The sequence below is a fragment of the Symphalangus syndactylus genome, chromosome 3 (genome assembly GCF_028878055.3).
Source record: "Symphalangus syndactylus isolate Jambi chromosome 3, NHGRI_mSymSyn1-v2.1_pri, whole genome shotgun sequence".
In the NCBI taxonomy this organism is placed as follows: Eukaryota; Metazoa; Chordata; class Mammalia; order Primates; family Hylobatidae; genus Symphalangus; species Symphalangus syndactylus.
In genome coordinates this window covers 16,347,942-16,361,787 of record NC_072425.2, presented here as the reverse complement: position 1 = coordinate 16,361,787, position 13,846 = coordinate 16,347,942, and the positions used below count along the sequence as shown (strand labels likewise).

General features: G+C 49.8%; 1 protein-coding gene across 1 annotated transcript in view; it reads left to right on the top strand.

The window, feature by feature from the left end:
- The first annotated feature begins 679 nt into the window (after positions 1-679).
- Positions 680-13,846, top strand: part of ODF2 (outer dense fiber of sperm tails 2) — a 48,791-nt gene continuing 35,624 nt past the window's right edge. Inside the window, 4 exon segments of the mRNA XM_063635769.1 lie at positions 680-843; positions 4,129-4,219; positions 5,107-5,223; positions 5,499-5,624. Of these exon segments, the coding sequence (XP_063491839.1) occupies positions 680-843; positions 4,129-4,219; positions 5,107-5,223; positions 5,499-5,624 (498 nt within the window).

Genomic DNA, 13,846 nt, shown 5'->3' with positions numbered 1-13,846 from the left:
ACTAAAAATACAAAAAAAAAAAATTAGCCGGGCGTTGTGGCGGGGCGTCTGTAGTCCCAGCTACTCGGGAGGCTGAGGCAGGAGAATGGCGTGAACCTGGGAGGCGGAGGTTGCAGTGAGCCGAGATCGCGCGACTGCACTCCAGCCTGGGCGACAAAGCAAGAATCCGTCTCAAAAAAAAAGAGTGCAGGAGGGTAGTTAAGGGCAAGGGGAATGCCGACCCTTTCTCCTGTTGGGGCCAAGACAGAGGCGATGTGGGCAGGGGAGAGAGGCCGGGGAATGCGCAGAAGCCGACTCCATCTCTGCACTAACAGTGGACTAGGGGCAGGGCTGGAGTTTCGGAGGCAGTGTGCAGCTCCCAATAACTTGTTCCATGGGTCTTCTGTGAGCCTAGTTTCCTGGTGGGTACCGAGGGGAGCGCGTCGGAACCGTACGCTCCTTTGAGTGAGGGGAATCCGGGAGGATCCAAAGCAGGGGAAACAGGGCCGAGCGGGAAAGTCCTTGAATGGGGGGCGAGACCCGGCCAGGCCCGCTGGACGAGCCGCTCGTCCCCTTGGTGACGGGACGCGTGGCCCGGAAGTGGGCGGTGCTTATGGCCGGGCGGGTCATCTCTGTGACGCTAGGGGCTGGGCCTCGATGGCGAAACCCAAGCGGCTCCCGGGGGGGTTTGAACTGGCCAATGGGCGAGCTGCCGACCGGGTGTCGGAAAAGGAGGCGGAAGCGGGGAGGAGCCGCCGCCAGAGCCAGACTGCATCCGCCGCGGCGTCTCCATGGCACAACCCTGGCCTCCGACTTCAACGACTTCATAAGGCGGCGTTTCTGGGCGCAGCCGTGTCGCTCCTGGTGAGAGGCCGCCGGCAGGCGGGATCCATCGCCCTCCGGGGCACCGCGGGCGAGACGTCGCCTTCGCACCCCCGGGCACGGTCGACCCCGCGGCGCCGTCGGGTCCTGCGTTCCCCGCCGCGTTGCGCTCGTCCTCCTCCTGTCAGAACCTGGGCCCCCGCCCCGCCCACCGGCGCGGGGCTTCTCCTCCCGCTAACGGGCGGTCGGCCGCCTCCCTCTCCTGGCTACCACGGGGCTCTGCCCCTCCTCTGCCGCCCGCGGGCAGGGCTTCGCCTTTCTATGGGCAGAAACCGGTACCCTCCTGCCTCTTGGTGGGTGGCCGTCCCTTCTCTCCGCCGACAGAGGCTCTCCCTCGCTCTGCTGCCCGCCGGCGGCATCGCCCCAACCGCCTTGTCCTCTCCGCGGGCCTCCACACGGCAGTCTTGTCCGCCCTCTGTAGGCAGCGCTGTCCCCCCGGCACCGTCTCCGGGTCGCCAGGGCCCTCGCCTGGGGGGGCCCCGCCCGCCCCCCGCAGCCCGGCGTCTATCCTGCTCAGAACTCTGTTCGGTTTCCCTCGCGGCGGGGCGCCCGGGGCAGGTGCAACCTCCGCGCCTCCCTCCTTCAAACACTATTGGTCCTCTCGGGCACCTGTTCTTCCGGGAACGCCCCTTCTAGGAGACAGTTGTCCGGCCCCGCCCCAGCATCCCCGCGGCTACCTGCGCGGTTCCGGCCCTCTGGGGCCCACTTGGGGCTGAGCGGTTCTCACCTGCCCTCTCCGCACGTCCGCCGGCGCCTCAGGTTTCCCCCGGTAGCCACCGGCAGCCCTCCGCGTGGGGCCCGGGCGGAGTGGTCCTTTCCCTCGCCGTTCTGCCCCGTCCTCTCCCCTTCCTCCCCTCTGCCCCCAGGTCGCTCAGCCTCTCTTATCTCCCCCTACTTTGGCAGGACAGTTGCTGTGCGACTTGGACAGTAGAGGAGCGCCTCCCAAGTTTTCATCCAACTGCCAACCCCAAAGCTTCCACCCTTCTCCCCTCAGCACGTTTGATGCCGGGCCCCTTGAGAGGCTCATTGACAAGCCCGCCCCTCTGGGTCCCCCTGAGCAGAGCCTGCTGACCCAATTGCCCACCTTTGCGGCTTTGATGCCTAGCCATGTCTGCCTCATCCTCAGGCGGCTCCCCCAGGTATTGCCGATGTGGGAGGCGCCTGCGCCGGAGGGCAGGGAAAGGTGGCCAGGGGTACCCAGGGCAGGCTCGCCTGAGGCTTCCAGCTTCCTCATAGTGTTTGCTGAAAGTCTGGACCAAAACATTTAAAAATCATTTTTAAAGGGAAGGGGGAACGAAATGTATACACAATCCTAGCTCTACCTCCCTCGCTCCTTCCCTCCCCAGATGTCACAGCTTCCTGGAAGCAAACAGGGTCACTCTTGTTGTCTTTATATAATAGAGTACTAGGTTCAGAGCCTTTTTGAAGGGAGTGGAGGTGTAAATAAATAACATGTAGGAGGTGGATGTGGCAGTTAGCAAGATAATGGATCCAGGAATCCAGGTGGTTTGACAAGAAACCCACTGAGATTTCCCAAAGCTATGGGCTTTACGTGAACAATGTTCTAAATGATTAGGGAAAAAAGCCTGTCTTCTCAGTTTTGGTATTCCTTGGCTAAAGGATCAGTAGAGCTCTCTCTCTCTCCATATGTATTTTTTTCCCCTCTTTTTAAAATTACGATGTAATACACATACAGCAAAACGCATACCAAAGTGCTCAAGTATTTTTTTCCTTGCATTTTGATGTTGCGTTATTTTCCTCAAGTGTTTGTAAAGAGGGCAAGATGATAATTTGGGATCGCCCGTCTCTGCCCCACCCTCCCTGCCACCCCCTGGTCGCTCAGCCTCTCTGATCTCCCCCAACTTTGGGGGGCCAGGTGCAGTGGCTCATGCCTGTGCAATCCTAGCACTTTGAGAGGCCAAGGTGGGTGGATCACCTGAGGTCAGGAGTTTGAGACCAGCCTGACCAACATGGTGAAACCTCATCTTTACTAGAAACATAAAAAATTAGCTGGGCATGGCGGCACACGCCTGTAATCCCAGCTACTCAGGAGGTTGGGGCAGGAGAATTGGAGAATTGCTTGAACCCAGGAGGCAGAGGTTGCAGTGAGCCAAGATTGGGCCACTGCACTCCAGCCTGGGTGACAGAGCGAGACTCCATCTCAAAAAAAAAAAAAAAGGCAATGAGATGGATCAGATGGTTATTCCAAGGCCCTTCCCATCCTGGAGTTCTTGGATATACTGCTGAAAGATTTTGGAGCAAATTAAACTTTTAAACTTTTGCTCTCTCTTTTTTTTTTTTTTTTGGCTGTCTTTGCAGATCTGGTGATGGGGCTGTACAGTATATGTGTAAGCAAGGTGAATTACACGTGGCATTAAAAAAAATCCCCTGCTGCTTAAGAGCTTAAAGGATAGCAAGTGGAATATTTTGGGAAATAGATACTTTTTTATTCTCTTAGGGGAATATTTGAGCCTTAATTTGATGAGTGTGCGTCACAGTGTCTTCTCGTGCCTGAGCCTAACGCTCTTTGAAAAAAATTTTTTTTCTTTTTTGTTGTTGTTTTGAAACGGGATCTCCTTCTGCCACCTAGGCTGGAGTGCAGTGGTGTGGTTACTGCTCACTGCAGCCTCCATCTCCCAGGCTTAAGTGATTCTCCCACCTCAGCCTCCCAAGTAGCTGGGACTACAGACACATGCTACCACGCCCAGCTAATTTTTGTATGTTTTGTAGAGATGGGGTCTTGCCATGTTGCCCAGGCTGGTCTCAAACTCCTGGGCTCAAGCAATCTGCCTGCCTTGGCCTCCAAAAGTGTTGGGATTACAGGCATGAGACATGGCTTGTGGCCACTAATGCTCTATTTTTGTCATTCACTCACTACACCTTTCTCCAGGGCCGCCTCCGCTCCAGGCACTGTCCTGGGTGCTTCTACCCTTGGCCAAACCAGCACCTTGGCTGCTATTCATGTGCTGCTTGCTTTTTGTCATCTGACAGGATGTCAGCTAGGCTTTTCAGCAAGGGTCATAATACATGTGATGTGACGATATATTGAAAGTCCAGCCTGCAAATGCCCGTCACCCTATTTCCATCCCACTGCTGGGCACACCACGCACATCTGGTGCTCATCTCAGGGGAGTCCAGGAATTCCAGGCTGGTTTTCCTAGCCATGAACGTGTTAGCTACCATAGTCAGCGTGTAATTTCATGAGATCTAAAATATAAGAGAGCCCTAGTTTTCTGCTTACAATCTGGTTCTTGTGCCTGGGTGCAGGTTTCCATCGTGTGGGAAGAACGGAGTAACGAGTCTCACGCAGAAAAAGGTCTTGAGAGCACCTTGTGGCATACCCAGTGTAACTGTGACGGTAGGTGATGCACTCACGTAGCAGCCCTCTTTGGTCACCCTGCTAAAAATGCTTCTGCACACCGTTTCTAGGAGGTGCTTTACCCTGCTGGGCACCATCGCCGCCCAGTTGCTCTGCTAGGTGCTGTTATGCATACCCTGCTGATTTTTAATTATGATCATGTTTGCCGTGGTAAGGCTGCCGGGTGTGAGGAAATTGTCTTAGACTTATTATTCCAGCCAAATCCTAAAATCTTGAGATTTTTAAAATAAAGGAAAAGAAAAAGAAGAGAAAAAAAAGTTTAAAGAATGAGGGGAAGGATAAGAGCTGGTGGTGGTTGAGGGGTTTGTAGCTGCGGTTCTGCTTTGCTCATGTTTTCTTTAGAATCTAGACAACCTTCTCATCCTTAGGATTTCCTCCAGCTTTCTGTTTTCATGGTCTTTGATCTGCCTGCTCTCTGATTTATTCTGCACCCTGAGCATTTTGTGTGTTTCCCACGCCAATCTGCATGCCCAGTTGAGATCTCTGTGTAGAAGGATCCGCCTGCTTTCCGCTGTGCTTCACTAAATCCAAGGAGGAGCTGTGCATTCCAGCAGGTTTAGAGGAGATCCAGCCCTGAGGACCCTGGGGCCTGCATCTGGGATCTGTTCTAGAACGGGTGGGTCTTGCAGACCCTCTCTTGAGTGGACCAGAATCTCCTTGGTGGTCTTCTGCTGGGATCTCTGCAGGAGCCTGCTGAATGATACTCCCGCCTTGCTCCCTGCCTGCATGCCAGTAGTTGGTAGCTGTCCTGCTCGCTTGGTGGCTAGGCTTTTTGGTGGCCCCCAGAGGCTGTGAGCTCTGTTTTTATGCCCAGTTTACTCATCCACAGATCAACCATTTTTGTGTTGTCCTCCCCCACCTGCCAGAAGCCAACCATGAAGGACCGCTCTTCAACTCCCCCCTTACATGTTCACGTGGATGAGAACACCCCTGTCCACGTCCACATAAAAAAACTCCCGAAACCGTCAGCGACCAGCAGCCAGGTAGGAGCATGCTAGTGGGGCAAGGTAGTAGCTGTGGATCTGGGTGATCCTGCTAAGCCCAGCCTCCTCGCACTCTGACTCCAAAGGTTTGGGAGACAAACATACTCTTTTGGAGGCCGGTTTCCTGGTTAGAAGGTAGGCAGGCCTGTCATCCAGGAGCAGCAGCAGTAACATTAGTCAGAAGAGGCACTCTGCCAGTCGGACAGGGATGTCACTAGTGTGGCACCGTGGCCAGCTGGGTGTGGAGGTGACCCTGGGTTTGTCCCTTTCCACAGAAATCTCACAAGCGAGGAATGAAAGGGGACACTGTGAATGTGCAGCGGAGTGTCCGGGTGAAAACCAAGGTACCTTGGATGCCCCCTGGAAAATCATCTGCCCGGCCTGTGGGATGCAAGTGGGAGGTAGGCTCACCCTTGCCCAGGCTTTTCTTCTTGGACTGCTCAGATCCTAGCAGGCCTCAGCCTCGGTATGATTCAGGGTCAGCTGTAGCTACTGGAATGTCCTAACAGACCCCATTTACTGAGGGCCTTGCTAAACCCTGAAACTGTGTGAATCTTCTTGAGTTCTTATGACACTGCTGTGTGGGAAGTCCTGCTGTCCCACTGCAGAGATGAAGAACTAGGCCTCAGAGAGAAGTGATTTTCCCAGAGTCACAGAGAAGGTAGCAGAGCTGGAGTTAAGATTCATTCTAGAGGCAGTACTCTTAGCCTCTCTGCTTTGCTTATGGGGAGCCACATCACATGTTTTCTTTTCTTTTCTTTTCTTTTCTTTTCTTTTCTTTTCTTTTCTTTTCTTTCTTTTCTTTCTTTTATTTTTGAAACAGAGCCTTGCTCTGTCGCCCAGGCTGGAGTGCAGTGGCATGATTTTGGCTCACTGCAACCTCTGCCTCCCAGGTTCAAGTGATTCTCCTGCCTCAACCTCCCTAGTAGCTGGGACTACAGGCGCCCACCACCACTTCCATCTAATTTTTGTATTTTTAGTAGAGATGGGGTTTCACTGTGTTGGCCAGGCTGGTCTCGAACTCCTGACCTCAGGTGATCCGCCCACCTCGGCCTCCCAAAGTTTTGGGATTACAGGCGTGAGCCACCGCAGCCAGCCTATTTTTCTTATAGTTTATTACATTAGAAATCTTTCATACCAGCAGTGAAAAGAAAAAAAAAAAAAGAAATGAAAAACAAAAGTAACTTCTTGAAGTTTATAGTCATACCTCATAGTTTTGACTCCTTGATTTACCAGACAAAGGAGACTCCTTTCCCTTAGAGACAAAGGGAGTATGGGGCCTTCCTAGGATTAAATGGAAACTGCTCTGACCAGTACAATAAATTACAAGGATTGAAATTAAAATGCTGCCTTACATTTTTTACTACATATACTTCACTAATAAGCAGTGAAATGTAAATTAAAAGCCGCGGTATTTTTTTTTTAAACAAAAACAATGAGCTTTTTTCTTGAATGGAAAAAGTTTAAAAAATGACAACTATCTCCTGCCAGCAAGCATATGGGATATCAATTAATCTTTTTTCTTTCTTTCTTTTTTTTTTTTTTTTTGAGATGGAGTTTTGCTCTTGTCGCCCAGGCTGGAGTGCAGTGGCGCAATCTCAGCTCACCACAGCCTCTGCCTCCTGGGTCAAGCGATTCTCCTGTGTCAGCCTCCTAGTATCTGGGATTACAGGCATGCACCACCATCCCGGCTAGTTTTGTATTTTTAGTAGAGATGGGATTTGTCCATGTTGGTCAGGCTGGTCTCAAACTCCCAACCTCAGGCTGATGATCAGCCCACCTCGGCCTCCCAAAGTGCTGGGATTACAGGTGTGAGCCACCACACCCAGCCCGAATCTTTTAAAACATTTTTTACAGGACTGTGAACCTGATTCAACAGTTGTGGAGTCAGTTTGGCAGCACTTGTCTAAACATTGATTCTGTAATTTTTTGTCTAGGAAGTTGTCCTAAAAACACCATAGAAGAGTACAGAGATTTTTTTTTTTTTTTTGAGACGGAGGCTCACTCTGTCACCCAGGCTGGAGTGCAGTGGTGCAATCTCGGCTCACTGCAAGCTCCACCTCCTGGGTTCACGCCATGCTTCTGCCTCAGCCTCCCGAGTAGCTGGGATTGTAAGTACAGGGATTTTTTGATTTTTGGCTATAGCATTATTTGTAACAGAAAAATTGGAAGCAACCTAAATGTCCATCAGGAGAGTGTTGGTTAAATTGTAATACATCTGGCTGGGCGTGGTAGGCTCACACCTGTAATCCCAACACTTTTAGGAGGCCCAGGAGGGAGGATCGCTTGGGCCCAGGAGTTGAGATCAGCCTGGGCAACATAGTGAGATCCTATCTCTACAAAAAATAAAAAACTAGTTGGGCGTGGTGGCATGCGCTTGTAGTTCCAGCTACACAGAAGGCTGAGGTGGGAGGATCGCTTGAGCCAGGGAGGTTAAGGCTGCAGTGAGCCATGATCATGCCACTGCATAGCCTGTGTGACACAGTGAGACCCTATCTCAAACAAAACAAAACAAAAGAGAAATATGATACATCCATACAATGGAATACCATGCAGCCTTGCAAAGGCTGAGGTAGAGGCTTGTTGCCGTGGCTTATACCTGTGATCCCACACTTTGGGAGGCCAAGGCAGGAGGATCACTTGAGCCCAGGAGTTCAAGACCAGCCTGGGCAACACGACGAGACCCTGCCTCTAGAAAAGATAAAAAATTAGCTGGGTGCAGTGGCACGCACTTGTAGTCCTAGTTACTTGGAGGGGAGGTTGAGATTTCAGTAAGCTGTGATTATGCCACTGCACTGTAGCCTGGGTTACAGAAAAGGACCCTGTCTTAAAAAAAAAAAGATTGAGACAGATATTTATGCATGATAATGAAGCATGGAGATGCACAATGTATAACATTTGGCCGGCCCTATTTGTGCAGAAAAGGGGCGTCTGTGTCCATGTATAAACGCATATGTTTGTATGTACAGAACGTTTTCTGGGAGAATATGTTTATATCTACAGAACGTTTTCTGGGAGAATATGCAAGTAGTGGTAAGCAGTGATTGCCTCTGAGGTATGGCAAGGTTTAATGCTTTATTTTTATTTATTTATTTACTTTTTGAGAAGGAGTCTTGTTTTGTCACCCAAGCTGGAGTGCAGTAGCTCAATCTCGGCTTACTGCAACCTCTACCTCCTGGGTACAAGCGATTCTCCTGCCTCAGCCTCCCGAGTAGCTGGGATTACAGGCACGCACCACCACACCTGGCTAATTTTTGTATTTTTAATAGATACGGGGTTTCATCATATTGGCCAGGCTGGTCTCGAACTCGTTTTTTTTTTTTTTGTTGAGACGGAGTCTCGCTCTGTCACCCAGGCTGGAGTGCAGTGGCGTGATCTCGGCCCACTGCAAGCTCCACCTCCCCGGTTCATGCTTCATGCCATTCTCCTGCCTCAGCCTCCCAAGTAGCTGGGACTACAGGCGCCTGCCACCACACCCGGCTAATTTTTTGTATTTTTAGTAGAGACGGGGTTTCACCATGTTAGCCAGGATGGTCTCAATCTCCTGACCTCGTGATCCACCTGCCTCGGCCTCCCAAAGTGCTGGGATTACAGGCGTGAGCCACTGTGCCCAGCCCAAAAATGCCTTTTAAAAAAGTGAAAAGCCTTGGTAGTTTTGGTTTTTTTGAGATGGAGTCTTGTTCTGTTGCCCAGGCTAGAGTGCAGTGGCATGATCTCGGCTCACTGCAACCTCCACCTCCCAGGTTCAAGTGATTCTCCTACCTCAGCCTCTGAGTTAGCTGGGACTCAGGCATGCACCACCACACCCAGCTAGTGTTTGTATTTTTAATAGAGATGGAGTTTCACCGTGTTTGCCAGGCTGGTCTTGAACTCCTGACCTCAAGTGATCTGCTCTCCTCGGCCTCCCAAAGTGCTGGTATTACAGGCATGAACCACTGTGCCTGGCCTCCTCAGTAGTTTTCAAAGTACACATCACAGAGATGCTGCTATGAAAAGTTTTCCTGTTGACATGGGTTGCTAGGGGTAATAATCCCTTCTCCATTGCCAAATCCTAGAGATGGAAGGTCTCAGAGAGATGGCCTGCCCAGGTTCTCTCAGCAGCTGGAACAGTAGCTGTCTTTTCTGCTTTCATTCTTGTGTCTGCCCCTTTCCACTTTCCAGTGGCTTCCTGTGGCCCTGAGAGGCCCTAACTCAACCCTGTCCTTCATGGACGGAAGGGGAACAGCCCCTGGAGGTGGAAGTTTGAGGAAGATGCGGAAATGAAGACCAAAAGCTGCTGTATGCATGTGGGGTTCTTGTTTGATATCTTACAACTCCTGGAATATAAGATCATTTTTGGGAGAAAGAAGGTCTAGGTTTTTTTCTTGCCTCTATTAGTAAAAGTGATCAGCCGGGCGTGGCGGCTCACGCCTGTAATCCCAGCACTTTGGGAGGCCGAGGCAGGCGGATCATGAGGTCAAGAGATTGAGACCGTCCTGGCCAACATGGTGAAACCCCATCTCAACTAAAAATAGAAAAATTAGCTGGGCGTGATGGCATGCGCCTGTAGTCCCAGCCACTTGGGAGGCTGAGGTAGGAGAATTGCTTGAACCCTGGAGGCAGAGGTTGCAGTGAGCTGAGATTGCGCCACTGCACTCCAGCCTGGCGACAGAGCGAGACTCCGTCTCAAAACAAAAAAACAAAACAAAACAAAAAAATGATCTATTTGTATTTAGGGAAATTTGAAAATACAGAAAAATAATCATCTACTCAATTCTGGCTGCTTTTAAGTTTCAAAAACTTCTTGTTGAAAAGTACAGGCCTGGGAGCAATGGCTCACTCCTGTAATCCCAGCACTTTGGGAGGCCGAGGCAGGCAAATCAACTGACGTCAGGAGTTCGAGACCAGCCTAGCCAACATGGCGAAACCCTGTCTCTACTAAAAATACAAAAATTACCCTGGCGTGGTGGTCGCGCCACTAATCTCAGCTACATAGAAGGCTGAGGCAGAAGAATTGCTTGAGCCCATGAGGCGGAAGTTGCAGGGAGCCAAGATCGCACCCCTGCACTGCAGCCTGGGCAACGAAGCAAGTCTCCATCTCAAAAAAAAAAAAAAAGGAAAAGAAAAACGAAAAGAGGACGGGCCAGGCCTGGTGTCTCACGCCTGTAATCCCAGCACTTTGGGAGGCTGAGGCAGGCGGTTCACCTGAGCTCAGGAGTTGGAGACCAGCTTAGACGATGTGATGAAACTGTATCTCTACCAAAAATACAAAAAATTAGCCCGGTGTGGTGGTGTGCACCTGTGGTCCCAGCTACTTGGGAGGCTGAGGTGTAAGGATCGGTTGAGCCTGGGAAGCAGAGGTTGCAGTGAACCAAAGTTGTGCTACTGCACTCCAGGCTGCTTGACAGAGTGAGACCGCATCTCAAAAAAAAAGGAAAAGTGCAGGGATGTACACCCATCAGAACTGTATTGCTCCATGAATTTTCACAAGCCGAAGGTACCTGTGTAACGATCACCCAGCATCCTAGAAGCTGCCTCTGGGCCTCTGGCTTTTGTCTATGTCACTCCCTCCCCATCACAAGGAGTAACTAGTCACACTTTCATATATATATATATATATATATATATATATATATATACACATATATATATATATATATATATATACACATATATATATATATATTTGTCATTTTAAAAACTGTATAGTCATATATCAGTTAACAATGGGGATATATTCTGAGAAACATGTTGTTAGGCACTTTCATCATTGCGCAAACATCATGGAGTGTACTTGTGCAAACCGAGATTGGTAGAGCCTGCTACGCACCTGGGCTGTATGGTATAGCCTATTGCTCCTAGGCTACAGACGTCTACAGCATGATGCCATACAGAATACTATAGGCAACTAACACAATGGTAAGTATTTGCATATTGAAACGTAGTAAATATAGAAAAGGTACAGTAAAAATACGGTGTTTTGGGACCACTGTCATATATGCAGTCCATTGCTGACTGAAATGGTACGTGGCACATGACTGTTTATACATTTTCCTATTTTTGCCATTTTAAGTATTAAAAGTAACTTCTTCTAAAAGCAATATATATAGCTGGATGTGGTGGCTCATGCCTGTAATCCCAGAATTTCGGGAGGCCAAAGCTGGTGGATCACAAGGTCAGGAGTTCGAGACCAGCCTGGCCAACATGGTGAAACCCCACCTCTACTAAAAATACAAAAATTATCTGGATGTGGTGGTAGGCACCTATAACCCAGCTACTTGGGAGGCTGAGGCAGGAGAATTGCTTGAACCCAGGAGGCAGAGGTTGCAGTGAGCCAAGATTGTGCCATTGCACTCTAACCTGGGCGATAAGAGCAAAACTCTGTCTCAAAAAAAAAAAAGCAATATATGGCCGGGCACGGTGGCTTACTCCTGTAATCCCAGCACTTTGAGAGGCTGAGACAGGCAGATCACTTGAGGTCAGGAGCTCGAGAACAGCCTGGCCAACATATTGAAACCCCATCTCTACTAAAAATACAAAAATCAGCTGGGCACGGTGGTAGGCGCCTGTAATCCCAGCTAGCCGGGAGGCTGAGGCAGGAGAATTGCTTGAACCTGGGAGGCAGAGGTTGCAGTGAGCCGAGATGGCACCACTGCACTCCAGCCTAGGCGATGGAGTGAGACCCTGTCTCAAAAAAAAAAAAAGCAAAGTGTTTACAGCTTTGCATAAAGTTTCCTGAAGCATATATGCATTTTAAAATATTAAAAAAAATATTAAAAAAGCTGGGACTACAGGCACCTGCCACCATGCCCGGCTAATTTTTTTGTATTTTTAGTAGACACGGGGTTTCACTGTCTCGATCTCCTGACCTTGTGATCTGCCCGCCTTGGCCTCCCAAAGTGCTGGGATTACAGGCATGAGCCACCATGCCTGGCCCTAAAATATTTTTTATACTGATGTATTTAAAAAAGTATTTTCCAGGTATTGTACCATGTGCATTTATAATATTTTTCTACATCATCAAAATAACAATGATTACTCCTAAGAACATTTCTTTTTTTTGTTTTTTGAGACGGAGTCTCGCTCTGTTGCCCAGGCTGGAGTGCAGTGGCGCAATCTCGGCTCACTGCAAGCTCCGCCTCCCGGGTTCACGCCATTCTCCTGCCTCAGCCTCTCTGAGTAGCTGGGACTACAGGCGCCCGTCACCACGCCCGGCTAATTTTTTTTTTTTTTTTTTTTTTTTTTTTTTTTTGAGACGGAGTCTCGCTCTGTCGCCCAGGCTGGAGTGCAGTGGCGCAATCTCGGCTCACTGCAAGCTCCTCCTCCCGGGTTCACGCCATTCTCCTGCCTCAGCCTCTCCGAGTAGCTGGGACTACAGGCGCCCGCCACCACGCCCGGCTAATTTTTTCTATTTTTTAGTAGAGACGGGGTTTCACCATGGTCTCGATCTCCTGACCTCATGATCCGCCCGCCTCGGCCTCCCAAAGTGCTCGGATTACAAGCGTGAGCCACCGCGCCCGGCCATGCCCGGCTAATTTTTTGTATTTTTAGTAGAGACGGGGTTTCACCGTGGTCTCGATCTCCTGACCTCGTGATCTGCCCGCCTCGGCCTCCCAAAGTGCTGGGATTACAAGCGTGAGCCACCGCGCCCGGCCCAGAACATTTCTTAATATTATACAATATCTGGTCCTTTTTCAAATTTACCCACTTGTTTCTACAATACCTTTTCAGCAGATCCATCTACCTTTGTAACTAATCCACTATCAGGTATTCATATTCATTTAAAAGACTTTTGACATATTTCACTTCTACCCTAGGTACAAAAAAATGTATTGCCCGAAACTTTTGCCAACTTTGGGTATTATTAATATTTTTGCTGATTTGTTATATTATTTCTTTATTAGTATTATTATTTTTAGCGACAGGGTTTCGCTCTGTCACCCAGGCTGGCATGCAGTGGTGCTATCATAGCTCACTGCAGCCTTGAACTCATGGACTCAAGGAATCCCCTGCCTCAGCCTCCTGATTAGTTGAGACCACAAGCATGTGCCACTACACCCACCTGATTTTTTTTTTGAGACGGAGTTTTGTTCTTGTTGCCCAGGCTGGAGTGCAATGGCGCGATCTTGGCTCACTGCAACCTCCACCTCCTGGGTTCAAGCGATTCTCCAGCCTCAGCCTCCTGAATAGCTGAGATTACAGGCATGCACCACCATGTCCGGCTAATTTTGTATTTTTAGTAGAGACGGGGGTTCACCATGTTGGTCAGGCTGGTCTCAAACTCCTAACCTGTGGTCATCCACCCGCCTCGGCCTCCCAAAGCACTGGGATTGCAGGTGTGAGTCACCGTGCCCAGTGCCAGCTAATTCTTTTACTTTTATAGAGACAAGGTCTCGCTATGTTGCTGAGGCTGGTTTTGGCTTCCCGCCTCGGCCTCCCAATATACTGGTTTTACAGGGTATCCAGCCTATGTTCTTTATTTTAAACTTAACATCGTAGCCCCAGCTTTTAATTTGGATGTTGGGAATTCTCCAAAACCATCATTTAAACATGGATAGGTAATGTTCCATCATGAGGGTTCAGAGTATAGTTCTTCCTGGGGTCCCCGAGTTAGCTGTCATAGCTTTTCCCATCTAATCAGTAA